At 37.6% G+C, this 25,815-nt stretch overlaps 1 protein-coding gene across 1 annotated transcript in view; it reads left to right on the top strand.

Annotated features, from left to right (window-relative positions):
* Positions 1-25,246, top strand: part of LOC128732981 (AT-rich interactive domain-containing protein 1B-like) — a 414,204-nt gene extending 388,958 nt beyond the window's left edge. Inside the window, exons 6-8 of the mRNA XM_053826489.1 lie at positions 10,966-11,048; positions 22,173-22,303; positions 22,373-25,246. Of these exons, the coding sequence (XP_053682464.1) occupies positions 10,966-11,048; positions 22,173-22,303; positions 22,373-22,642 (484 nt within the window). The 3' untranslated portion in view covers positions 22,643-25,246. The remainder of the gene's footprint in view (positions 1-10,965; positions 11,049-22,172; positions 22,304-22,372) is intronic.
* Positions 25,247-25,815: the final 569 nt, after the last annotated feature.

The raw sequence follows: 25,815 nt of genomic DNA, 5'->3' as shown, positions 1-25,815 counted from the left end.
GCAAAAGTGGAATAGAAAACGGAATAAAAATAGGAAAATACCACAAACACTGGACAGAGGGAAAACGGAAGAGAAAAGATAAAAAAAGAGAAAAAAGATAACAATAGGAAAAGCAAAGATCATGAAAATCAAGACAAAATGGATAGAAAAGGAGAACATACAGAACAAATAACGTTATATCCCGGAAGAGGAAAAGAAGGAAATTTGAGAGCAGGGGCCTTGAGAAACAAGATCAGAGAAAAATGTAAAAAAAGAAAGCGGAAAACAAATGGGGTAAAACGATGAACAGAACGTAATAGATAAGGAGGATATAATAAGACGAAGAATGTAACAGATAAAAACAAGCAATGACAGAAAACAAAAATAGAGACTAGAAAAGGCAAAAAACGAGCGAAATTTAGGCTGACAAGGGCCATATCGGAACAGGTAAAGAAGAGAAAGTGGGAACAGTTGGCACAAAAAAGGAACGAGAGGAGAAAACCGGGATAGAAAACGAGAAAATACGGCAGTAGCAAAATGGAGAACAGAATGGGACAGAAAAAGAAAAGAAAAAGACAAAGCGATAAAAAAAATAGGAAAGGACGGAACAGACGAAAACCAAAAAGCTAAAAAAATGAACGAAAAATGTTGAAACGGAACAGAAAATAACAAAAAACCAGATTGAACGAGCCTGAAAATTAAATAAAAGGAAAACTTATCCAATTTAATTCTATTATGTATATACACAGTAGAATTAAATTGAATAAGTTTTCTTTTTATTTAATTTCCAGGTTTCATTCTAGAAAAAAAGGGATAGAGGAATAGCAAATAGCGATCAGAAAAAAGGGAAAACAGAGAACAGGGAACACAGAAAAAAGTAAAATTAGGCAAGAAAGGAACGGAACAGAAAACAAGAGAATAGAAGAATAGCGAAAGAGAAAGAAGAATCCCGTCTGAGGAAAAACAGTTCAAACGGGATATAAATGGTGAAATAGCGAACAAAAATGGAACATACGAAAAACAGGAAATACGGACTACAGTAAAAGTTAAGATAAAGAAAAGAAAAGATAAAGGAAAACCATGGGAGAAACTCCAAAGGGCGCCAAAAGTCGATTAAATGTGACTGTAAAATAACAGGAAAAGAGTAAAGACGAGAAAATGAAAAGAAAAACAGATCAAAAGCAATCAAAATACGACGAAAACTTTAAACAAAAAAAGTGAAAAAGAGAAGAAGAAAGACGAAAAACGAGAAATAAAAAACCAGCGCAAAACAGGGCTGAAAATGGAACAGGAATCGAGGAACAATAGAGCAACGAAACAGGAAACACGGGACAGATAAAAAGGAAAACGAGAGAGGAAAAACGGAAGAAAAACGAAAGCGAAAATTGCGATACAAAAAAGGACAAACAACGGCACAAAAAGTAGAAAAATAAAACTGAGAATAAGCCGAAAAATGTCAATCCCAATTTGGTTTGAAGTAAAACTTCAAACAGAAAATGAGAAAGAAATGGATAGCATACACGGTAACAAAAAGAAAGCGGAACAGAAAATAGGAGAAACCAAAAGGGAAAAGAATAGCGAGACAGACTAAGTCAGAAGCGAGAAAGAATCAAAAAAACGTCAAACCGGATATAAAAGGAGAAAAATAGGACAAAGTGGGAATGGGATGGGAAAGTTGATAAAAAGACCAAAACTTTAGAAACTTAAGAGATAATAATCCGTAACCTGCTGCAGCTGCACGTGGAAATCTAAGCTGCACAAAGAAGAAATCTGGTATGAAAAAAGCAAGCCAAAGGAAAAAAACGGCACATAAATAGGAAAGTTGAAAACTAGAAAACGAACGGGAGGGAAAAAGAGGAAAAACGAGAATACTAACATCTTTTTGGAAAGTTAGGAGAAAAAATAAAGATAAAAATGACGAAGACAGAAATCAGGATATTAAGCGACACAATACGGTAGCAGGAAAATGGAGAACAGAATGAACAGAAAAAAGGATAGAGACAGCGTGCAGAAAAGATACACAACGTTACAGAAAAGGAGGGAAAGAGAGACGTAATAAGAGAAAGAACGGAACCCACGAAAACGAAAAAAAAAACAAAAAAGCGAAAAAAGTCGAAGCAGAACAGAAAATAATAAAAAACTAAATTGAGAACGAGGAAAAATGGACGAGAAAAGCCAAAAAACGGAAAAGAACAATCAGGACTCTGGAAAAGAGCGAAAACGTGACGGGAAAAGAAGAAGAAAACTGGAAAAAAGTGGGTAAAAGAATAAAAAGAAAACGGAAAACAAAACGCGATCGAAAACACAATGTGGCAGAAGGGATGGAAATGCAGTACATAATAATAGGAAGAACATAACAGATGAAAACGAAAGCGGTAAAGTGAAATAAGACGAAAATCGAGTCCGAGAAAAAGAAGAAAGTCAAAACGGGACAGAAAATGACAAAAACTTCTTTGTTATGTTAAATGAGGCAGGAGAAGAGGCAGAAATGGATCTGGAAAGGAGAAAAAATTGAAGTAAAAAGGCAAAAAACGGTAAAAACACTGAGGCTAAGGAATAGAGGAAGAAAAAAGGACAGAGGAAGAGGAAACAGCGGTCAGAAAAAAGGAAAAGCAGATAGGAAAAGGTGTAAAAAGAGACAAAGGAAATACTGAACAGAAAACCAAGAGGAACCAACAGTGAAAAGAAGAATAGCGAAAGAGAAAGAAGACTCCCGATAGAGGAGATGAGAAAAAAGAGGTCAAACGAGATGTAAAAGGTAAAATATGGGATAAAAATGGAAAAAATGAAAAATAGGAAAAACGGACTAAAGTAAAAGGTAAAACGAAAGAGAAAAATGCGTAAAATAAAAGTTAAGAAAGGAAAACAATGGGGGAAACACAAAAGGGAGCAAAAAATCGATTAAATGTGACTGGAAAATAACAGAAAAAGAGGAAAGACGCTACGCTCGAAAACGAGAAAACGAAAAGAAAAACAGATAAAAAGCAATCAAAATATGACGAAAACTTTAAATGAAAAAAGGACAAAAAGAGAAGAGAAAAGACGGAAAACAAGAAAGAATGTAATAAAAAACAGTTCAAAACAGGACTGAAATTAAGAAAAAATGGAACAGAAATCGAAGAACGATGGAACAACGGGACAGAAAAAAGGAAAACGAGAGATGATAAACGAAAGAAAAACGAAAGCGAAAATTACGATACAAAAAAGGACAAACAACGGCTCAAAAAGTCGAGAAAGAGAAAAAACGGATCAGTAAAGAGGTAAACTGAGAATGAACCGAAAAATGTGAATCCTAATTTGGTTTGAAGTAAAGCTTCGATTCGGGAAAATTGAGAAACAAGAGCAGTAAAAGAGAAAAATGGAGAAAAACGAACAAGACATAAGAGACAAATGCGAAAAATTGGGGAAGAAAGTTCTAATAAGAGGAAGAACACGAAAAAGGAAGGGCGGAAAAGTTAAAAAAAAAAAGAAAATCGAGTCAGAGGAAAAAAAAAGTCCAACCGGGGCAGAAAATGAAAAAAAAAAATCTTTGTGATAGTATAATAAATGAGCGGAAGAGGAAAAACGGGCCTGAAAACGAGAAAAAAACGGAAGAGAAAACGTAAAAAAACGGAAAAGAACAATCAGGACTTACGGAACGGGACGGGACAGGAGAAGAAGAAAAAGGGAACAGAGGAAGGGGAAACAACGGTCAGAAAAAAGCGAAAGCAGAGAGAAAAAGGGGTAAAACGAGACAGGAAAGGAAATAAGGAACAGAAAACGAGAGAAACCAAAAGGGAAAAGCAGAATAGCGGAAGAGAAAGAAGTAGCCCGAAACGAGGAAAGAGGTTAAATGGGATATAAAAGGAGAAAGATAGGATAAAAAAAGAAAAGAAAAACAGGAGGAACGGACTAAAGAAAAAGGTAAAACGAAAGAGAAAATGGGAGATAAAAAAGAAAAACCGAGGTAGAAATACAAAAAAGGGAGCCTAAAACCGATTAAACGTGACGGGATAACAGCAGCAAAAAGAGGAAAAACGGTACAGTCGAAGACCGGAAAATCGAAAAGAAAAGCACATAAAAAGCAGTTAAAATGAGACGAAAATTTTAAACGAAAAAGGTAAAGCTGAAGAGAAAAGACGGAAAAGTCGAGAAAGAATATTATAGAAAATTAGTGAAAAACATGAAGAAAAAACGGAATGAAATTAAGAAAAAATGAACAAAAAGAACGTTACAGAAAAGGAGAAAAAACAGAACGAAAAGTGGAAAAACGGGACTGGAAAAGGGAAAAAAACGGAACAGAAAAGAGGTAAAGTGAGAATAAGACGAAAAATGTCAACCCTAATTTCAAGTAAAATTTCGTATCCATATCCGGCTTGAAGTAAAACTATAAGTTCAAATTAGTCAAAATTCAATTTAATGTGCAAATGTCAAGTTCAATTGTGTAACCAATTTGTAGCCCATCTGCAAATCTAATTTAATACTGAATTCAAATACAATTTTAAGTCAAATTATAACTCCAAGTCTAATTCAATTTCAGTTAAAAAAAACCCGATTTAATCCACCTAGTGGTGAAAGGAACCTTTGTTATACGTCTTACTTGCTATTTGAGATAGAAATCGATATCGTCTTCGGAATATAATTCATCTATTGGTTATCGTTGCGTAGTGCGTTGGTTTACATAAAATTTTTGAAAATTGAATAAGTTTACAAAATTTGAACAAAATAGGAACACTTTTAAATTTTGATAGATCCTTTATCATGAAATTGCTGAGTAAGGATAAGTAAATTGTTATTAACCTGAGTAAGTGTAAATAAAAGTAAGTTGTAAGAGGAAATCTTATTCTTTAACATATACATTGTCTAGTAAAGGTCTAGTTTATAGGTTTTTGAGCTATGCATAGTTTCCTGTAATGCCATTCTATTTGAATCACATCAATAGAGTGTTCTTGAATAATTTTCATCAATTTTTATTAACTCACGCTGTTGTATTTTGTACAACACGTGTAGGGTTTTCAACGCCATATTGTTATAAAGTTACAAAACGTTGCTTAACTAACGTATATTCTTCAACAAACTTATTGTGCGCAAAATGTCATAATTATTCAATGCATTAATAATTTAAATTGTTGGGAAAATGTATGCAGCAAAACTGTCAGCAAATGTCAAATGTTTAAAATGTATCCGTCTGCTGGTAGTCGAGTAATTCGGAGTCAAAATTAGGGTATTCTTCATAATCAAAGTTCTACAGTTCCTAAACAAGCAAACATACAGGTATACTATTTTCAGAAAAGTTGTGTATTTTTACTATTTGTACAATTTTGTAGTACGTGAAAAAGTCATACAACAATTACAAAAAGAGCAAAAATAGAAAAACTGATTTTACAAATTCATATACAATAAATAAGATATTTCTATCTTCGCTGCAGAGATAGAAGGTTACTGTCTTTAGCAAAATTTCTTGTAATAATATGCTCTATAACTTTGTAGAACACATCAATGTGTTATATTGACACTGAAGAAAAATATTTTTTTTATTTCACTTTTAGGGGGATTAATAAAAATTTTAATTCCACCAGACGATAGAGCTTTCAATTTCAAGAAACTCTTTCAAAGGTTCGATAAACCTAAAACCAAGTTTTCCCAGTCAAAACTCTAGTGCACACGTTTTCTTTGGTTTGGGGCTATTGTGCGCGCGAGTAACTGTGTTGCAAAAGTTGACGCGAGTGTTCGAGGGTTAATATCTTTTGACCGGTACAACCAATTCTTATGAAATTTTGCATATATATTCGTAGTGTCAAAACCTCTCGTTTGATATTAAAATAATTGAAATTAGGTAAATTATCTTGGTTAAAATCATTATAAATTGTTGTTAATTTTGGTGTGGTGTATACGGTTGCTCATAACTTTCAAATTAAACGTCCAATCAAAAAACCATTCAATAGTGATCTATTAGGATATATTATCTTTCGAATGAGACTAATAGCGCATAAATCGGTTTGGCCATCTCTAAGAAACAGGCGATAATTATTACCTTGTCAAAACAGGTTTTTTAAGGCTAACTTTTAAACTACTTGTTTGTTTTCAATTAAAAATTCCTGAACAATTTACCTTTAATAAGGGCTTTCATTTGATACTAAGATCGATGAAATCGGTCATGTAGTTTCGAAGAAACCCGTGTCACGTATTTTTCACATTTTTGCTTATAACTTTTAAACGAAACGTCGTATCACGAAGCAACTCAATAGTGATCTACTAGACAATAACACCTTTCAAACAAAAGTAATAGCGAACCATTCGGTTCAGCCATCTCTGAGAAACAGGCGATAGAAAAAATCATTACATACATACACACACACACACACACACACACACAGACATTGCTCAAATCGTCGAACCCTATCGATTGGTATATGTGACTTGGCCCTCCGGGCCTCGGATCAATTTCGTGTTTTTCGACCAATTTTTAAACCTTTGTTATAGTATAACAAAGGTAATATAGTATAACAAAGGTAAAAAGGTTTAAAATCGTTTTAGGTCCGATTTCAAGCAAAACTTCCAGTACGAATTACTCTAAATTTGGGTCAAACTTCGAGTTCAATTTCTACTCTATTTTCTAGTCCAGTTGCAAGTCCGGATAGTCCGGAGTTTACAACCTAATCGGCTGATACTTTTATGACAAACTAGCTGACCCGACAAACTTCGTATTGCCACAAATTAACCTGTGTTGTACATAAATCATGAATCTCGGATGATCTTTGTCACAATCTCGAGTTTTGCAAGCCCCCCAGTGGGCGGCGCTTCCGACGGCGGGTCACCGGCAACACTCGCGACCGTCTCGTCCTGAATGATCTAGTGTTACTATAGATAGTTTTTGTGGTCTTGTATTGACTAATGTTTTATGGAAGAGTCTCGAATTTCTCGAGTTCCATTAGTTTTTGAGTTTCGCAAAAATTTTTGTTTTATTTGTATGAGAGTCCATACCACAGGGGTGAGAGGTCTCTAACTATCGTAAAATAAATTCAAGTCCCCAAAATCTCCCACATGCCAAATTTGGTTCCATTTGATTGATTAGTTCTCGAGATAAGAGGAAATTTGCATTTCATTTGTATGGAAGCCCACCCTCTTAAAGGGGAGATGGGCCATAACTCGCTTTCTAAAGAAGAGAGGGGTCTCAATTCACCATAGAAAAAAATCTTGCGTCCAAAACCAAATTTGGTTCCATTTGCTTGATTAGTTCTATAGTTATGAGGAAATTTGTATTTCGTTTGTATGAGAGCCAGTCCCCCCCTCTTAAAAAGGTAAGGGGTCCTAATTCATCATAGAAAAAATGGTTGCCTCCAAAAACACCCACATGCCAAATATGGTTCCATTTGCTTGATTAGTTCTCGAATTATGAGGAAATTTGTATTTCATTTGTGTAGAAGCACCTCCTCTTAAAGTTGGGAGGGGTCCTAATTCACCATAGAAAATATTTTTGCCTCCAGAAACCTCCACATGCCAAATTTGGTTCTATTTGCTTGATTAGTTCTCGAGTTATGAGGAAATTTGAATTTCATTTGTATAGGAGCCCCCCCTCTTAAAGTGGGTAGGGGTCCCAATTCATCATAGAAAAAAAATTTGTCTCCAAAAACACCCACGTGCCAAATTTGGTTCCATTTGCTTGATTAGTTCTTGAGTTATGAAGAAATTTGTATTTCGTTCGTATAGGAGCCCCCCTCCTAAAGTTGGGAGGGGTCCTAATTCACCATAGAAAATATTCATGCCCTAGAAAACTTTCACATGCCAAATTTGGTTTCATTTGCTTGATTAGCTCTCGAGTTATGAGGAAATTTGTATTTCATTTGTATAGGATCCCCCCCTCCTAAAACGGGTAGGGGTCCCAATTTATCATAGGAAAAAATTTTGTCTCCAAAAACACCCACATGCCAAATTTGGTTCCATTTGCTTAATTACTTCTCGAGTTATGAGGAAAATTGTGTTTCTTTGGTACAGGAGCCCCCTCTGTTAAAGTGGGGAGGGGTCCTAATTTACTATAGAAAAGATTCTTGCCCTCGAAAACCTTCACATGCCAATTTTGGTTCCATTTGCTTGATTAGTTCTCGAGTTATGAGGAAATTTGTATGGCAGCCCCCCCTTTTAAAGAGGAGAGGAGTTATAATTCCCCTTATAAAGAGGGGAGGGGTCTCAATTTACCATAGAATAAATTCTTGTCACCGAAAACACCCACATGCCAAATTTTGTTCTATTTGCTTGATTAGTTGTCGAGTTATGCAGAAATTTGTGTTTCATTTGTATGGGAGCCCCCCCTCTTAGTGGGGGGAGGGGTTTCTAAACATCACTAAAACCTTTCCTGGCCCCAAAAAACCTCTACATGCATATTTTCATGCCGATTGGTTCAGTAGTTTTCGATTCTATAAGGAACATACGGACAGATAGACAGACAGAAATTCTTCTTTATAGGTATAGATTACGATTATTCAATTTTCCCGGCCAAACCGTTCTTCTGAAAGCTCGGGTGCCCCACCTTTTGTTTATGTCTGGTCACGCTAGTTCTGTTAATTGCAACTAAAATGGTTCAAATTGAATTCAAACGCCACCCCAACAGGATTCGTTTGTCTCTCGATGTCACATAAGTCTTCCCCGTTCATCCCAAGCAACAATTTATCGACCAATTTTGGTCTAAGATGCCATCATAAGAGTGCAATAAACCCCAAATTGTTACTTGTGATGTTAAGTAGAATCACATGCAGCAAAACGTGATTCTACTTAACAAAAAAAAATCCATTTTTTCAGTTGTTCTAAAGCATCTTTCTAAAGTCGATCCAAATCCGACCGACCGACCGACCGACCGTGACCAACGGATAGACCAATTGGATTAGTGACAACCCTTTATTTTTTTTATTTTTTTCTTCGCCCAGCCGATGATGATGGATTTCGTTTGACTATCGGTATTTTTCCGCGCTTACGTCACCGCGTTCCCATCAGTAATATGTACATGTACAACATATGTAGACACATGACATGGATTCGCTGAGCTATTGAAAGTTATGCAACCCGCCGAACTGCTGCTGCTGTACGCCCTTGGCCATATTTCCACCCCGCTTCGCCCCGTCCCGGGTGCGGGTGGGTGACATTTGATGAATATTCGCAGTTAGCAGAAGCAGGAAATTGTTTCCACCCGGTTTTAACTAACTGCGCGTCCAGCCAGCAGAACCACGACGACGCAGAGATGGATGTTATCGTTCGTTAAAGGGAGGCCCAGTTTGGGTGGGGTGTGGTCATGAGAGTGGGTGGGTGGTCGGGTGACTGGGAGGAATTTCGCATTCACTACACTACTAGTGTTAGAACAGTTTCGTTTGTTATTTGGACGAGCGGACGAACCCTCGTTTTCGCCGGCGTCGATTCCGTGTCCGGATCTATGCGCGTCGCGCCATAATAATCCATAGACCATCATCAGCGTCAATAATGGTTTGTTATGGTGGGTTCGTTTGTTCGTTCGTTCGATTTAGGTTCGGCACGCCAGCCAACCAGCCACATTTGCAAATCATACAAACTGCTCCGAGTGACGTGACCAAACGTTGTTGGCTGGCGGCTATTTGTTTATCATAACAAATTGTGCCGAAATGGTGGACGATTAACGATCAATAATAGTATAGAACCTGACTGCGGTTCGGCTCAAGCCGAACAAAGGTTTTTGCAATCAAAACATTCAATTCTAATCGAAATTGTTATTATCGTTTCACCTTGGCATGCCAAGGTGGCATTCGATTATTCTATTAAAGGAACTACTAAAGTGATTTTTTGGGTGGGGTTTTGTCCGACACTTATCCGGTCATCTCCTTAATTCCACCTTCCGCATGCATCGACACGTTTTCGTTCTCCCTCATCGGCGGTCGTCACCCCAATCAGATGACTAACAGCCTAGTTAGTTGCTTCTTGGTTGCAAAATCCGCCTCCGTGAGATGCTTCGTCTTCCGCACCGCACCTCGCGTCGCTAGGCTAGACCGACTTTGTTTAATCAATGCAGTCGGTCGGGGGACTCTTTCCCTCTCTTTCTCTCCCTTCTGGTCTCTCCGACCATGTGGATGGTTGTCTGAAACCGATTGACATTTGCAGTGTGAGGTCAACGACGAAGCTCATCATCATCATCATCAACCTTCTCATAGATGAATGATTGTGCAATATGAAGTATGAAAAACTGGTCGTCCTTTCATTTTGCTGTCGGTTTATCTTCCAGAAAGCATCGTCGCAACCGAAACGCGATAATGTCTCGAGCGAAACGAACTCTGTGATATTAACTTCCCACCAGTGAGTGTGTGTGTGTGTTGTGAAGAAAAAAACTAGCAAACTTTATCAAATAGAAAACAGTGAAACAGTTTAAAAAAAACTTTAGCCAAAAAACGGAGGCAATGGTCAACTCGACGGTAACGACACCCTCGCAGAGTCACGGCGGCGCGCTGTACTACGTGGTGGAAGTGCCCCGGGACGAGTACCTCAAGCAGTGCGCCGCCCAGGCACAGGCCGCGGCCAATGCCGGTGGCTATCCGAATCCGAGCTATCAGGCTCAGTATGCCGCCCACCATCAGCAGTTCCAGAACGTTCAGAACACCACGATACTGGCCCGGTTGAACAGGTAGCTAGCTTTTCAAAAACCCAGCCCATCTGAAATCGTTCTCGGTTCTCGGAAGTTTCAGCCAGCCAGACTGCAAAGTGTTTGCTGCCGCCGTCAGTCGGCAAATTGAATTTTCTTCTCCAACTTAATTTCCGTTTTCCGCTTGCGACAAGTGTCTGCCGACAGACGTAGACTCATGTTTTCACAGAAAACAGACTGAAGTACTATCCTGTTGCAATCGCTGCAGCCGTGTTGTCTTTCTACACTACACTAGAGCTGTTAGTCTTAGTCGTAGTCGAATGGAAATGAACATTTTCTTCTTACAAAGTTGAAGCAACTAACTTTTGACTCCGTTTCTCACTTGGTCTTTTTTTTCATTTCTTTTTTTGCAGCACCGAATCAGGATGGGATAATCCGTTCCGGCCCGGTGGAGATCTGTCGCGGGAAGCAGACGAGATTGTCAATCTCATCAAAGGTGAGTGTTAACGAGACACGAGATTCCAGATCTGTGTTGCAAAGAGGGAGGTGAATCGAAGCATTGCCCCTCCCCCTCCCCCGGAAGGCATAAATTGTTTGACTTCTGATAAACTGGAACTGTCTGAAGAAATGGAAAATCTAAAATAGAAATACAATTCTTGATGAACTGCTGAACAAACTTGAACTGAGTAGGTTAAAAATGGAAACTAAATGAAATTGATTGAACTGGAGGTGAACTAAAATGTAGTGAACTAAAGTGACTAAATTAAATTGAAACTTATTAAAAATGTATTAAATTGAATTGAAATTGATCTACAATTGAGCTGAACTGAAACGGAACGGACAATAAAAAGCAAAACCGTGAGATTAAACCGTCATTAGACATTAGCCTTCTTTATCGACAGACTTCACAACCGGCTGTTAGAGTACAGTGTAACGATCTTACTGACTCTATCACCGCCTAGGCGAGATTCGAACAAACGACGACTGGCTTGGTAGACCAGCATCGTACTCGAAGCTAACTAGGGGGTCATTATGAATAGACAATGAATTAACACTAAAATTAAAATATTATGATGTAAATATACCGTGAACGTACCATATTCTGCGCAGTTAAGACATTTTTATGATTCTTCCGCTATTATAAGTATTCTAGACTTAAATTAATAACGTTGATAGCAGCAACGTGTAGTGCTACGGTCTATAGTATCTGGTAAAAAACATGGGAATTAAAAATCGACCAACAATTGAGTATATTTTTCGTTTTGTAAACTTATCCACGGTGCCTAATTCTGCGCACTTTCTTGCCCATGTTCCTAATTCTGCGCATGTTTGTTCCTAATTCTGCGCACCCAAAAAGTAACAATAAACACTCATACCATGTTGTTTATGTACGCTAAAAGCACGTCAAAAATCCGGCATTAGCCATTACCATAAAATAAATAAATCCATAATTTGGCGTTCTTGTGCTGTCCAGGTGGCACAGGAATATTGTTATCATTTTGATTGGCTTATTTTAAATATTTTATTGTCGATAACGTGAAGGGCGAGTTGATTCTGGGTTTCTGCGTACCCCGTAAACTTGTGTTTTCATGTAGAAACCCCTTCGTCACTGCCTGATAGCTCCATGAAGTTGGACATTCAAAAAAAATCAGAAAACATGGTTCCATAAATTGGCGCTTGTAGGTTCGAACCCCGAGTCGCAACACAGGATTCCAATCAATGCAAGTTAAAGGTTCTACTTGAAATTTCACGCCTCTATACCTCAGCCATTTGGATGAGATTGCGTTTCCTTTCGTGATTTCTTCGAAGGATACATTAATGCGCAGAATTTGGAACATGAATAAAAAATCTGTGCCTAAATCTGCGCACTACTGCGGCGCATTTTTCCAACGAAAGCAAGGCATGCAATCATTCTAAAACATGACTAAAACTAATTATTCTTTCTAACTATGCTTGGTAATTTGATCATTGCAAGGAATTTCGATCATAAATTTGTTAATTTTCTAGAATGACAGTTTTAGCGTTGGCGCTAACGACATTGTTTTCTGACATATAAAATACCGTGCAAGCACCATATTCAAAACAGTGCCTAATTCTGAACAGTTGCAAATTTTTCATAAATATTGACAAAATTCCAGCTATTTAAACAATTTAATCACTACATCTGATTATTTCCAGTTATTTAAATAGTTTAAATAGCTAGAGTTTTGTCAATATTTAAGAAAAATTTGCAACTGTTCAGAATTAGGCACTGTTTTGAATATGGTGCTTGCACGGTACTTTCAGTTTCACTTTAATTTATTTCGCTGTCAAATATTATGCCTCTTTGGTGAATAATGGCGTAATATTCAACAGGTATTTATAAAAAAATAACGCAATGGTAACGCAGTTATGCACAATTTTGAAAAATACATATATAAAGAAAAATGCTCAGAATTAGGAGCTGCGCAGAATTAGGAGCGGTCACGGTACAAAAATTTGAAATTGCAAAAATAAAAAAATTCAAAAAAACAAGACTAAAAAATAGAAAACATAAACGTACTTAAGGGAAAAAAAGCGTTAAAAACAAGAAGCTAGATGAAAGGCAGGATTAAAATGAAGAAAGAAATAAAACTGAAAGCAAGCTAAAAACAGCTATAGAAGTGAGGCGTAAAGACTGCCAAAAGGGAGAAGGCTAAACATACAAAGAATATAAAAATTAACGAAAAAAAATTCGTCTCCCAATGCCAAACCCGGTGATTTTTGTACGAATTTCATATAATAGATTCCCCAGTTGCGCAGTAACGGAAGGTTTACTTGCGCTGTTGTATTTTGTATAACACCTGTGAACCGTTGACTTTATCTCGGGAATCTAGCAATAAATAAAATTACTGTTTTCAGTAAGGTTGATCCGCAGACAAAGATCTTTCAAATGGTGGAAACAGTTCCATAAGTTTTTCACCAAGTGGCATTAGTATTCGAGAGAATTCTGTTACGTTTTAGCATGCCTATAAATCGGAGTTGACGCGAGTAACGAAAGGTAAAAGATTGTGTTCTTACATGTGAGAAATTCATAATTTCAACTCTTCAGCTAATTTAAATAGTGGACCTGAAAAGGTCCGTTTGTTAATCTCGAATTCTCAAATTTCTGACTCGTGGTGTCCATTGTCTACTTTCGTCCATCAGATAGGTTATTGGTGTGTGGATTAATGGTGGGAATACTGTTTATGGGACAAACGCTACTGGTAGGATCTGTAATCAAGATAGACTTTTATGTTTATGATGTTATGAGTCGCAAGCTAGCTGCTTGCCGATGTGTCTCCAATGAAAGCCGGCGACCGACTGATGACGCACACCGAGGCAAAGGCAAACAATGTTTCAAATACAACCTTTAAAATTGCCACGGATGTGTCTCGAAAACTAGCTGTCCGATGCGTCGGAAGCTAGTTGCCGATTGATGTTTCGCCAACGAAAGCCGGTGACCGAAGAAGCTAAGGAAAGGAAGTTTAACCCATAGCTCATCTCGTATATATTTCTGTCATCCGTGCTAGGGAAGCACTGACGTGGGAAGGCAAAAAATGCAAATAATGAAATATTAAATATTCGACTCATATTTTCTCGATTATTAAACGTCTGTTAGGAAAACATGTAATCTACTGTGTTGTAATGGATTTTTTGAAAAATTTCCAATCGATTGTTACCAATATCTCTAGAATCTGTTGACGGATGAGTTATAAGCGTGCAAACCATAACCACTTTTCGTTACATGTTCCCTTTTCGTTTTTCTAAAGTGTACCCCAATATAGAAATCAAAGAAGTTGTCCTACTTCAAAACAAAAGAAAGTCGCAAAGAAGCAGTTAAATCAGGTAAAATCAGAAATAGAAACAGGCATGGAAAAGACAGGGATTTGAAGGGACGGTAAAGGAAAGAAATGAAAATTTTTTGTGAAGGAGGGGAAAGAGCGGAAAGGTGATGAGGGGGGGGGGGGGGGGGTATTGGTAGCTACGCTTATCAAGTAGTCGTATTGATTCCTACCTTTTGTCCAATGCTGGAAGGTGCATGGGTCGAACCAAGCTATAATCTACAATTATAACCGGACGTAGCTGCCAATACTCCCCTTGCCCCCTCGTCACCTTTCCGCTCTTTCCACTTCTTCACCAAAAAATTTTCATTTCTTTCCCCTAGCGTCCCTTCATCAATTATAGAACCACCGTTTCAAAAAATATTGCTGTATATGTATGACCGCCCAGCTAACATTTTTATATGTATACTAGCTGACCCGACAAACTTCGTATTTTCACAAATTAACCTGTGTTGTACATAAATCATGAATCTCGGATGATCGTTGTCACAATCTCGAGTTTTGCAAGTTTCTGAGGAGTTCAACCTTAGATGATTCATTTTGGCAGTTAAGTAACTATGAAAGCATCCCAGGTAACCAATAAGCATTACCAATGCTATTCAAATGCAGGCCAATAAGCATTTAAGTCGCCTTAAATGCTACATAAATGCTATTTTGGCAAAATATACAGCTACTTTTCTGATAACCTTCTTGTAGTGCTGACAATGCTAATTTACAGCTAATTACCGACACGAAGAATTTGAATACAATTTTCGATGCCAATTTACAACACCTATGCAGTCAAAAAGCTTATATACAACAACGTTCAGTATAAAATGCCAGATATGCTGATTTACTGCTTATGTTAATGCTTATTAGTTACCAGGAATGGGTAGTTTAACATACAAATTTGCAATTTTTCCTCACAGTAAAGTAGAAAACAACTCCCCTGTCCCCTCATTGCATAGCCAGAAAGCGAATAGTAATATTCGCCATGATTGTACAACATTTCGCTGAATTACATTTTGCGAAAAACCTTAAGCGGAATGTACCATTTCATGGAAAACTTTTTCGAAGAAAGTAACATTTCGCGATCCTCTCCTTACTCGCTATCGCTCATTTTAGGAAACCCAGGTAGACCTAGGAAAACAAATAAACCTAGACAGTAGTGATTTCTGCGGGGAGTTGCCTCCCCCCAGTGGGCGGCGCTTCCGACGGCGGGTCACCGGCAACACTCGCGGTCGTCTCGTCCTGAACGATCTAGTGTTACTATAGATAGTTTTTGTGGTCTTGTTATTGACTAATGTTTTATGGAAGAGTCTCGAATTTCTCGAGTTCGATTAGTTTTTGAGTTTCGCAAAAATTTCTGTTTTATTTGTATGAGAGTCCATATCCCCCTACCACAGGGGTGAGAGGTCTCTAATTATCATAAAATAAATACAGGACTCAAAAATCTCCTACATGCTAAATTTGGTTCCATTGGCTTGATTAGTACTCAAATTATAAGGAAATTTGTATTTCAAATTTGGTTCTATTTGCTTGATTAGTTCTCGAGATAAGAGGAAATTTGCATTTCATTTGCATGGAAGCCCACCCTCTTAAAAGGGAGATGGGTCATAACTCGCTTTCTAAAGAGGAGAGGGGTCTTAATTCACCATAGAAAAACAACTTGCCTCCAAAACCACTTACATGTCAAATTTGGTTCCATTCGCTTGATTAGTTGTAGGCTTGTAGGCGGTGTTGACCGGTAGTTTCTCCTCCTCCCTAATCCTTAAAATTATCCAGTAAAGTGCCGTTGCTAGTGATTTTTGGTCTTTTTTGTGTAGTTCCGTCGGGAGTCGGTCCTTTACGGCGGTTCTATCTTGCTTCAGTTGATCGATTTCTCGCCGGATTTCATCGACATCGGGACCCAGCATGCTGTTATCGTTCTTAGGCACTCTTAGGTTAACATTCGTTTCGTGTCCTTCTGTTATAGATACCATTATTATTAGTGACTTCTGCTGGGTTGCCCAGGAGTGATCGCGTCCAGGTCGTTGGGATCAGCCGTAAACTGTGTGAGTTTAATTTGTATGATTAGCCAAGAGTGCTCCGGAGATGCTTCTTGACAGACTTTACGGCAGCCTCCCAGAGCCCTCCGAAGTTTAGAGACCTCAGTGGTATAAACTTGAACGCAATATAGTCGTTAACACAGCTGCTTGCTACGAAGCGTTGATGGTGCTGAGATCCGAATGTTGGCCCCTCAGAAGTTTAGTGCATTGTCGCACTCGATCAGGTCTGGTTTCCCCCATCGGGCTACGAAGCATATTAAAGCGGTAATGAACTGACTTGATAGATCAAGAACACATTCAACGTGAGCAGCCTTGGTTACCAGACAAACGAAGGTAGCAAAAAAGAATTTCACTGGAGGTCCTATCACGAAATTCTATTCTCACGAAATTTTGTGTTGCCTCTATGATGAGTCCACTAAGGCATATATCTGTGGCTTTTAGTTATGGATGAATCAGCGCATTAGTGTTAATATCAATCAGTATCACTATTGTGATCCCAAATTCTTCCCGTCCAAAGACCTTCTATTTATCGGCTTAGAGCGGAGTCGTTGAGTCCTTCCTTCCAGGCTTTTCCCTCACGCCAAAGTTCTTTCTTCAACAACTTTGCTTGTACCACCCCTGGGCCGACGAGTCCGAGCAGGTCAAAAAGCCGTGCAATGTCCGAGAGGACGATTCGCTTGGTAAACGGAAGACTGTCGCTATGCAACGACACCTTGAAACGAAATTCACCGCACGAGTGTTCCATTGTAGTCCCTGAGGGATTTCACCAACGAAGATGGCTCGATGTCTAATAATGTACGCTCGTCCCTCAGATTTTCTCGAACCACTTGAATGCTTGGACTGTTGCGAGCCCACTTGCGAAACGTCAGTTTGAGTAGTTGTTGAATTAGTTGTTGACACTTTTTTGACAGTCTGGATGCCTGTGAGTAATTCCTTGCCTAGCAACAGAATTGCTTTCGGATCCGATTTCTGAGTGTTTTTGGAGATAGCCCAGTATCTGTTGAACAGGAGGCGTGGAACACCACTGTCAACTTCGTGGTGATGCTGTGCGGTCCGGTTCGGGATCAGGACTGGTTATCATCTTCATGTGTTCGAGCTTACTCGCGTGTGAATGGTGCATAGGACTCTTTATAAGCCTGATTAGCGAGAAATCGACGTTGTAAAGCTCAGAAGCATCGAGTAGCAGTTTCTTTTGGACTGCTGAGTTTAACAAATGCTGCTTGCTGCTTTGGAAGAGCGATGACGAAACGACCCGTAGGAAGTGCTCGCAAAAATTGACAGCCCTGCATGAAGGCGAATAAAAAACGTATTTGGCGCAAACACTTTTTTACCCCTGGTAGTATGCTTTTATCTGTCAGCCCATGGATATGACAACTGAACTGGTGACAGTGTTTGTCTTTCTCAGTTTTCTACTCTTCAAAACAATTCACTCATGAATTGCAGTGCAGAATGATCTCTCAACTAAGTTGTAAGTTAATTTTCTTACTCTTGACTGATATTTTAGATCTCAAAGCTAGGTTTTTTAAACTGCCTGCTTTTTAAAATTAACCAAAACCTGACTGAAAAAAATTAAACTTCTGAGCAATGTAATTGTAATGTCGTGTAATTTAGTTTAACCCCCCCACCCCCACTAGTGCGGACGTCCAGTGCCGAATATTTAAAAAAAGATTTAAGCGTTTTGTCGTACATTGCACATTTATTTTATCCACTAGCTGACCCGGCGAACTTCGTACTGCCACAAATTGAGCTAAATGACGTAAATTATAAATTTCGTATATACTCAAAGTATAAGTTTAGTTTTACGCTTATTTGACAAGTTTATACTTTGATGAAATGGTTAGTTGACCATCGGATTTTCACAGAATAATTGTTTCTCACAGCTGTGCTAAACCGTTAAGTGTTAAAATTTATTGCCATTCGCTAGTGAATACTGAGGGAAAGAAATGACCAAATAAAATTTACTACTCTAATGAGAACTGAATTAAAAAGGGAATGGATTTATGTCAATGTTACGATGTTGTCAATATGAATTTGCATTTTTAACGGCAGATAGAATTCTTTGCCGTTTCATACGTTGATAGAATGGTATTCTACACTTTTAGGGTGTCCGGTTCCTTTCTGATCGACATTTATTCACGCTTATATTTTCTCTGTTGGACTATAGCAAAGGCGAAACATTTTCGTTTCAATTTCATCGTACATTTTGATAGTTCTCAATATAATTTCTGTAGAGCGATAGAACTTTAAAATCTTTTCCTACTATATAGTTATTTCTAGAACCAATTAGCTGGTAATCTTGCATTATTTGCATTAATTGGGTTTAATCTTTTTACGCGTTAATCGAAGATTGTTAAACATTTGAGCCTTTAGAAAACAAAACAACAAGGCAACGCAAAAAAGACTAAAATATGAAGAAAAACAGCGAAGAGACGCCATAAAAACGACGAAAGTACGATGAAAAATTGAAAAAGTGATGAGATGATGACGAAAATGCGACAAAAAGTTGGCAAAGAAACAACGAAAAACGACGAAATTGCGACGGAAACAACATAAAATGCGATGCAGACACCAAAATATCGACAAAAAAACAAAAAACATGTCAAAACGAGGTTAACAAGCGTCAAAAAAGCGACAAACCATGCTAGAAACGATAATGAAAACACGATGAAAAGCTAATAAAAAGGTAACATTTTTGTTGTCTTAACAACAAACAAGTGACCAAGATACAACAAAAGAAAACGGTGAAATGACGACAAAAGGCGATAAAAAGTTGACAAAAAGGCGACGAATACGAACAAAAAAATCAGAACAAGGGGTCAAAAAACAGTAAGATGAGGAAAAGAAACCAAAACAGCGAAAAAAATAAACAAAGTACGACAAAGAAGACAATAAAATAAGTTCATAAGTGACAAAAAGGCGTCAATGCAAAAAAGACGATTATAATGCCAAAATCGAAAGACGAAAAAGCGACAAAAGACCAAAAGCAGCTTCAAACACCGTAGAACAGACGACTAAAATACGTTAATATGATGGCGAAAAAAACTATGAAAAGACGACAGAAATGTGGGCGAAAGATGGCAACAAGACGATATATACGAATAGAAGACAACTAAGAGATAATGAAATGGTATCGAAAAGACAACAATAAGACGAAGAAAAGGCGATGACATAAAGCTAAACAGCGTAAAAATACAGTGGAAAGCTGCCGCAAAATGCCCGACCAGAAACAAAACATGCTAAAAAAGGTAATACAAAACGACGAAATGACTATAAATAGATGTAGAAAGGGCGAGTAAGAGACGATAAAAAGGCGGTAATGCTGAGACAAAAAAAAAACAATTAAAAAGCTTCAAAAAGGCGACAAAACACGCAAAAAAAGACGACGAATAGATGACGAAAGACAAGAAGACGACGAAAGAACGACAAATACATAAAATAAAACAACAAAAAAACGGCGAACGGCCTCGAAAGACGATAATAAATAACGAAGAATATACGGCAATATGATGCCAAAACAGCAACAAAAATAATTGACTTGAAGTTTTTGGAACGTCTTGGTAGAATACGAAACCTGAAATATAGTGAAAAATAAAACTTTCCAATTAAATTCTACTGCGTATATTTATTCGCGACAGATACGTATTTCGCCTACGACTTGCCGGCTTTTTCAGTGTCTGTTTTCGAACTAAAATAAACGAGGAAAAGACGCCAAAACAGAGACAAAAAACTGTAAAAACTTACAAAATACGAGAAAAAATGGCTAATATAGACAACAAAAACCGACGAAACAACAGTCAAGAAAACAACTTTGATGATGATAAAAGAAACAAAAAAAAATCAACAAAATGTCGTTGCCAAGGCAGCAACAAGAATACGACAACAGCGATAAAAAGCAGTGGAAAAAGCGGCATAAGATGCAGAAAAAACTGAGTTAAAAAATTACGAACAGCCAACGGGAAAATGACAAAAGTACGACAGACGTGTCGAAAAATATAAACAATAAGATAATGAAAAGACAACATAGGAGCGATGAAAAAACAGATCCTGGGGAAGAGGCGACGAAAAGACAGTGAAAGCATAGACAAACAGACATAACACTCGTTTTCCGTTCGTCGTACCGATTAAACCGTTGTTTCAAATTTGGGCTTAGTTGGGAATGTCTCCGTTTTGGTCCAAGTGGCGTTTTTGACGAAAGAAGGGGAATTCCCCATAAAAAATACTTGCTATTTCGAAGGATACCCATGTTACTATTTAATATTTGGGAATGTCGATCATAGATGGTGCTAGTGTTCAGGCTAAATGTGAGGTACGGTAATTTTTTTTGATTATGTCTGTTTGTCTGTGGTAAAAGGATGACGAAAATGTGATTACGAATTGATTACGGCGAAAAGCTGATGAGAATAAAAGTGTAAAGACGACAAAAATACGATGATAAGACGCCGAAAAAATGCCAAAGAATTAAAATCAGAAATCAAAAATTTATAATAGAAAATTGAATCTTGAAAAATTGAAAATTGAAAATTGAAAATCAAAAATCGAAAATCGAAGATCGAAGTTAGCAAATCAAAAGTTGAAAATCAAAAATTGAAACTTGAAATATTTAAAATCGAAAATCAAAGGTCGAAGATCGAAAATCGAAACTCGAAATATTCAAAATCGAAAATGAAAGATCGAAAATTTAAGATCGAAGATCGATAATCAAAACTTGATAATAGACAATTAAATATTAAAAGTTGCAAATTGAAAATAGAAAATCGAAAATCAAAAACCGAAAATTGAAAATAGAAAATAAATAATTTAAACTTGACAGATTGAAAATCGAAAATCAAAAATCGAAGATCGAGAATTGTAAATTAAAAATCAAAAATTAAAAATAGAAAATTAAAACTTTAAATATTGAAAATCGGAAGTTGAAAGTCGAAAATTGAAAATCAAAAGTAGAAGAAAATAGGAAAATGGAAAATTGAAACTTGATAAAAATTGAAAATAAAAAATTGAAAATCAAATATCAGAAGTTGAAAATTGACTATCAAAAACCGAAAATTGAAAATCAAAATCCGTAAATCGTAAATTGAACATAGAAAATCGGAAATTAAAGATCGAACATCAAAAATCGAAAATTAAAAACTGATAATCGAAAATTGAAAATCGAAGATCAAAAATTTAAGATCGAAAATCCAAAATTAAAACTTATAAATTTATTCCTTTTGCTTAACGTAAGAACGCTTAACACGGAAAAACAAGACACAATACTTAACACAATTTTTTTGTAAGAACAATGTTGTGTCTTGTTGTTGTGTGTTGTGTCTTGTTTTTCCGCGAAAATCAAAAATTTAAAATCGTGAGTCACAAATCAAAGATCGAACAAAAAAATTATTTTTGATTATGGTCACCTTTAACAGCTTGGGTCATTCGTAACTTTTGCTGAGTTGGGATTTGAAATCGGGTCCTCGGCATGAGAGGCGTAAATGCTAACCACTACCCCGGGCCTCGGGAGTAACTCCAATAAACGAAAATCAAAAGCGCAAAAGAGAAGATTGATGAGAAAGAACGGAGAAACAAGATCAAAGAACGAAGAGTAACAAATGAAAACTTGAGTAACTTGAGTAACGAAGAGTAACAAATGAAAACTTGAAAACAGTAAATTAAAAATTGCCAAGGTTGCAAATTAAAAATTGAAAATTGAAATTTAAAGTTTTTAGTTGTATTAATGCTTTATGTGTGTTTTTTTGTATCCGGTGCCCTTGGCAGGTGGCAAACCAATCACACCGACCGGCGACCAGAGTCTGCTGAACGGTAGCGCACCAAAGGACAGCAGCGGCGACCACCCGGCGGAAAACGGTGGCAGTACGGTAGTGGATGGCGTTGCGACTAAGCTCGAAGTAAGTCCCCGCTTGTTCCGAACTATTGTCGAAAATTTAAAACCCTTCTTCCATTTCCGTGTATTTTAGTCCGCGCAACTGCAGAGCAGCCAGCAGCAGCAGCAGCCAAACGGCACGAAATCCTCACCTCAGAAAGGTGGTGGAGGAGGAGGAGGAGCTGCCACAGCAGCCTCTGCGGCATCGCCACACAAGAACGGAGCGACGGGTCAGCCGGGACAACAGCAGCAGCAGCAGCAGACCCAGGTCAGCAATCAGGTGATACCGGGGCCCCAGTCCGCGTCGCACGTGGTCATCGACGAGAAGAAGAAGAAAAAGTGCGCCTGCTGCGTAATACAGTAATGATGACGGGGAGGGCGGTTGCGCTTGGGTGTTAGTGTGGTGGTTGGTCTGTGTGAGTGTGTGGATGTATGTGTGATGATTGTGGGGATGAATGTGATGAGATGGCAGACAGGTGGACAGAAAAAGCCGCACGCAATTGGAAAGTGAGTTTTTTTTTATTATTTTTAACCTATTGTTTTTACGTCTCTGGAAGTACTGTTTTTTTGGTCGTTTGTTTGTTTTTGTATAAGTGATTTGATTTTATACACATTCTCATTAGTAACTGAAAAGTGGAACTGAATCGAAAGTGACAAACAAAGTGTCATTTTTTATTCTTCTGTGAATGTAATTAAGTTATTTTACCTAGAGAGGGCAGTCAGTAGAAGCGCTGGGGGGAGGAAAACCCCAGCGCTGAGGAGGAGGAGGAGGTTTATACTGTGTGAACGAGTCCGAGAATCGAGAAGAAGAGAAGCAGTACAGTTTATGTATCTTTGTGTATCTGTAAAACGACATGTAATAATTAATTGTAAATTAGGACAAATAATGATGCTTCGCAGAGGTTGGAGTTCCTTTCTTTCGGAGCGCTAGGCAGCATGGTTAAACAATCCGGGGGAGAGGAACAAATCGAGTGGATTCGAGAAAACCATGTTTTATACGTAGGATTTTTAATTATTAACGGACTCAGTTTCTTTACTCTTATTTATACATGTACTATTCTAAACCGCAGATAAACAAGCAAAGCAGAAACCAACAGCAATGGTAGTATATATTATTATATTATGTATTCGAATTATTGTTTAAACTAAACACGGCTAGGTTCAGTGTTAGCTTACGGAACGAACGGAGAACTGCTGCTAGATGGGTTCTTTAGTTTGGAAGGATGCATGGATCGAAGGGAAATGTTTGGCTTTTTCTAGAGAAAAATTCTAAGCGTAAAATTCTTTCCGGTTTTAGTGGCCCATTTGTGCCAAATTTGTAACTCTGAATTTAATTCAGACTGTCAATCAACGGTTCTATTGGAATCGTTGCTTGGAAAAACTACACTTAAAAGTTCCAACGCGCATGTAAATTGATTTTATCGACACTCTTCACAATTAGAACGATTTGTAACTCATGATTCATGCTCTAGAAGAAGTAACAAAAACGCATTTGCTGGTACGCAGTAGCTTGTTGAGTTGATCATTTTGTAGTTTTGAATCGATCGATACAGTCACGTTTGGTAATCAGAAGTCGTTTAACTCATACTAGAAACCAGACCATAACTGTGTATATTATCATTTAGGTATTTTTGCGTAAAAATCTGGTAGATTTAGTTTATCATTCTACCTTTTACTGAAAGCAGCAAACGATATGATTCAGGAGTTGCGAAAATAAAAATAAAAGTACACACACACTCACAGTGGCCGCTGGTAAAACAAATAAAGAGTTTAGTAAATGATCAGAAGAAGTAAAAAATCGTACATAAACAGAACCACGTGATTAATTGTTAGTTGGAGCAAAATAACAAAATAAAAAAAAAATGTTTAAAGTGTCGAAATAGTCTACAAACAAAACAGAAAACTAATGGCATGCTTTATGTGCTATCAAACACAAACAAAAACCTAGATAAAAAGCTCGTACAGTTTAGCAAAAACAGTTTCATGCGTTCGCCGCCCGCACGCCGCAGCCACTCACACTCACACACACGCACGTTGCTCTCCGTTGTTTTTGAACAGCAGCTCCAAACCGCGCCGGTACAACAACACTCAAAAGAAAGATTTTCTCTCGAATTAACAGCAAAACGGTTAAAGTGCGTGTGTTGAACAACTCATTTGCAAAAGAAAAAAAAACAAAAGCATTCACCTATTTCGTGTTGCGAAACGAAGACGCAACTCAAAAGCAGTCACTACTCACTCACACATAAACACACAGTTTTAGCAGAAAAAAAACAAAAGTAAAGCAAATTCTCTTCTAGCATTATGAACCTATACTATTAAGCGTAAATAACATACAAACACACATAACTAAAGAGAAGAAGAAAAAAAACCATCAGCGACTATTTCAATTTGAACCGACGAATATCTGCAAAAAAAGGAAAAAATAATAAATTACATCTAGTAAATCATGAGTAAAAAGTAAATCGAAAGTAAATAAAAAAGAAAACCTATTTAAGAGTAACTATATGATCATATTTATTGAAACAATACAAAGAAGAAACAAAAAAAAAACACAAAAACGAAAGGAAAATAATCGTATATATTTTCGTACTAAACTGCAAAACCAAACCAAGAGAAGAATCCAAGCGGAAGAAAAAAAAAACCAGGCAGAAAAAACAAACGAGAGAAAGAGAGAGAGTTCTAAAATACACAAGAGTTGCGCAAACCCTGCTATTATAGTGCCCTGTGTCGTGAACGGAACGGAAAAACGAACGCGCGGAACCTAAGCGTAAAGAAAGAAAGAGAAGACCGAAAATGCAAACCGACGAATACAAGAAGAAATTTCAACCGGTAAAGGCCGGAAAATCCTGACACGCGAATCAAACAAAGAGAGAGAGAGAGAGAACGAGAGCAAAAAGGAAAAGAACGTGAAAAACGAAATGCGATATAATAAGAGAGCGAAGAAAGGAAGCAAATAAATCACTTTGAAAAAAGCAAAACACTCTCCCCCCGCCCTGAACGCGGGGGGGTTGAATCGTAATGATTTAGCGACCCCGAAAGGAGGTTGCGGTGCGCATTGTGAGTTGTGAAAGCATATTTCAAATCATCATTCATACTTTGGACACTCTTATCGGGTAAGCATTTAATTCCTCTACTAAACATGTTAGATACGATTAATTCGAAACTGCACTGGGTTCTGGGTTGCTAAATGGTGTAGAAATTGCCCTATCTATCACATTCTATTCAGTCTGTCGAACGGAAAAAAATTACGTCGCTGAAACCGGTGGGTATGTTGGAATATATTTTATTATTTAACACTTGTTTATTGTATGTTCTCTTTTTCCAGAAATTTATTGTATTATTCGTGGTAATCTAAGTCTACTGGCCCTCCGAGCACAGCCTGATGAAGCTCCTTGAGTAATTCAAAACATCTCGGCTTACAAAGGCCTCTAACCAGAACTAATTTTTCCGCGGAGCCAAATTTGGAACCCCAAAATCTCTTTGTGAAGCTCAAGATTATCCATTGGAGAACACGAAAAAGAGACTACTTGTCCGGAG

This window comes from Sabethes cyaneus, chromosome 1 (assembly GCF_943734655.1).
Source record: "Sabethes cyaneus chromosome 1, idSabCyanKW18_F2, whole genome shotgun sequence".
Taxonomy (NCBI): Eukaryota; Metazoa; Arthropoda; class Insecta; order Diptera; family Culicidae; genus Sabethes; species Sabethes cyaneus.
Note: the sequence above shows the minus strand (reverse complement) of the source record. Positions and strands in the feature narration are given on the sequence as shown.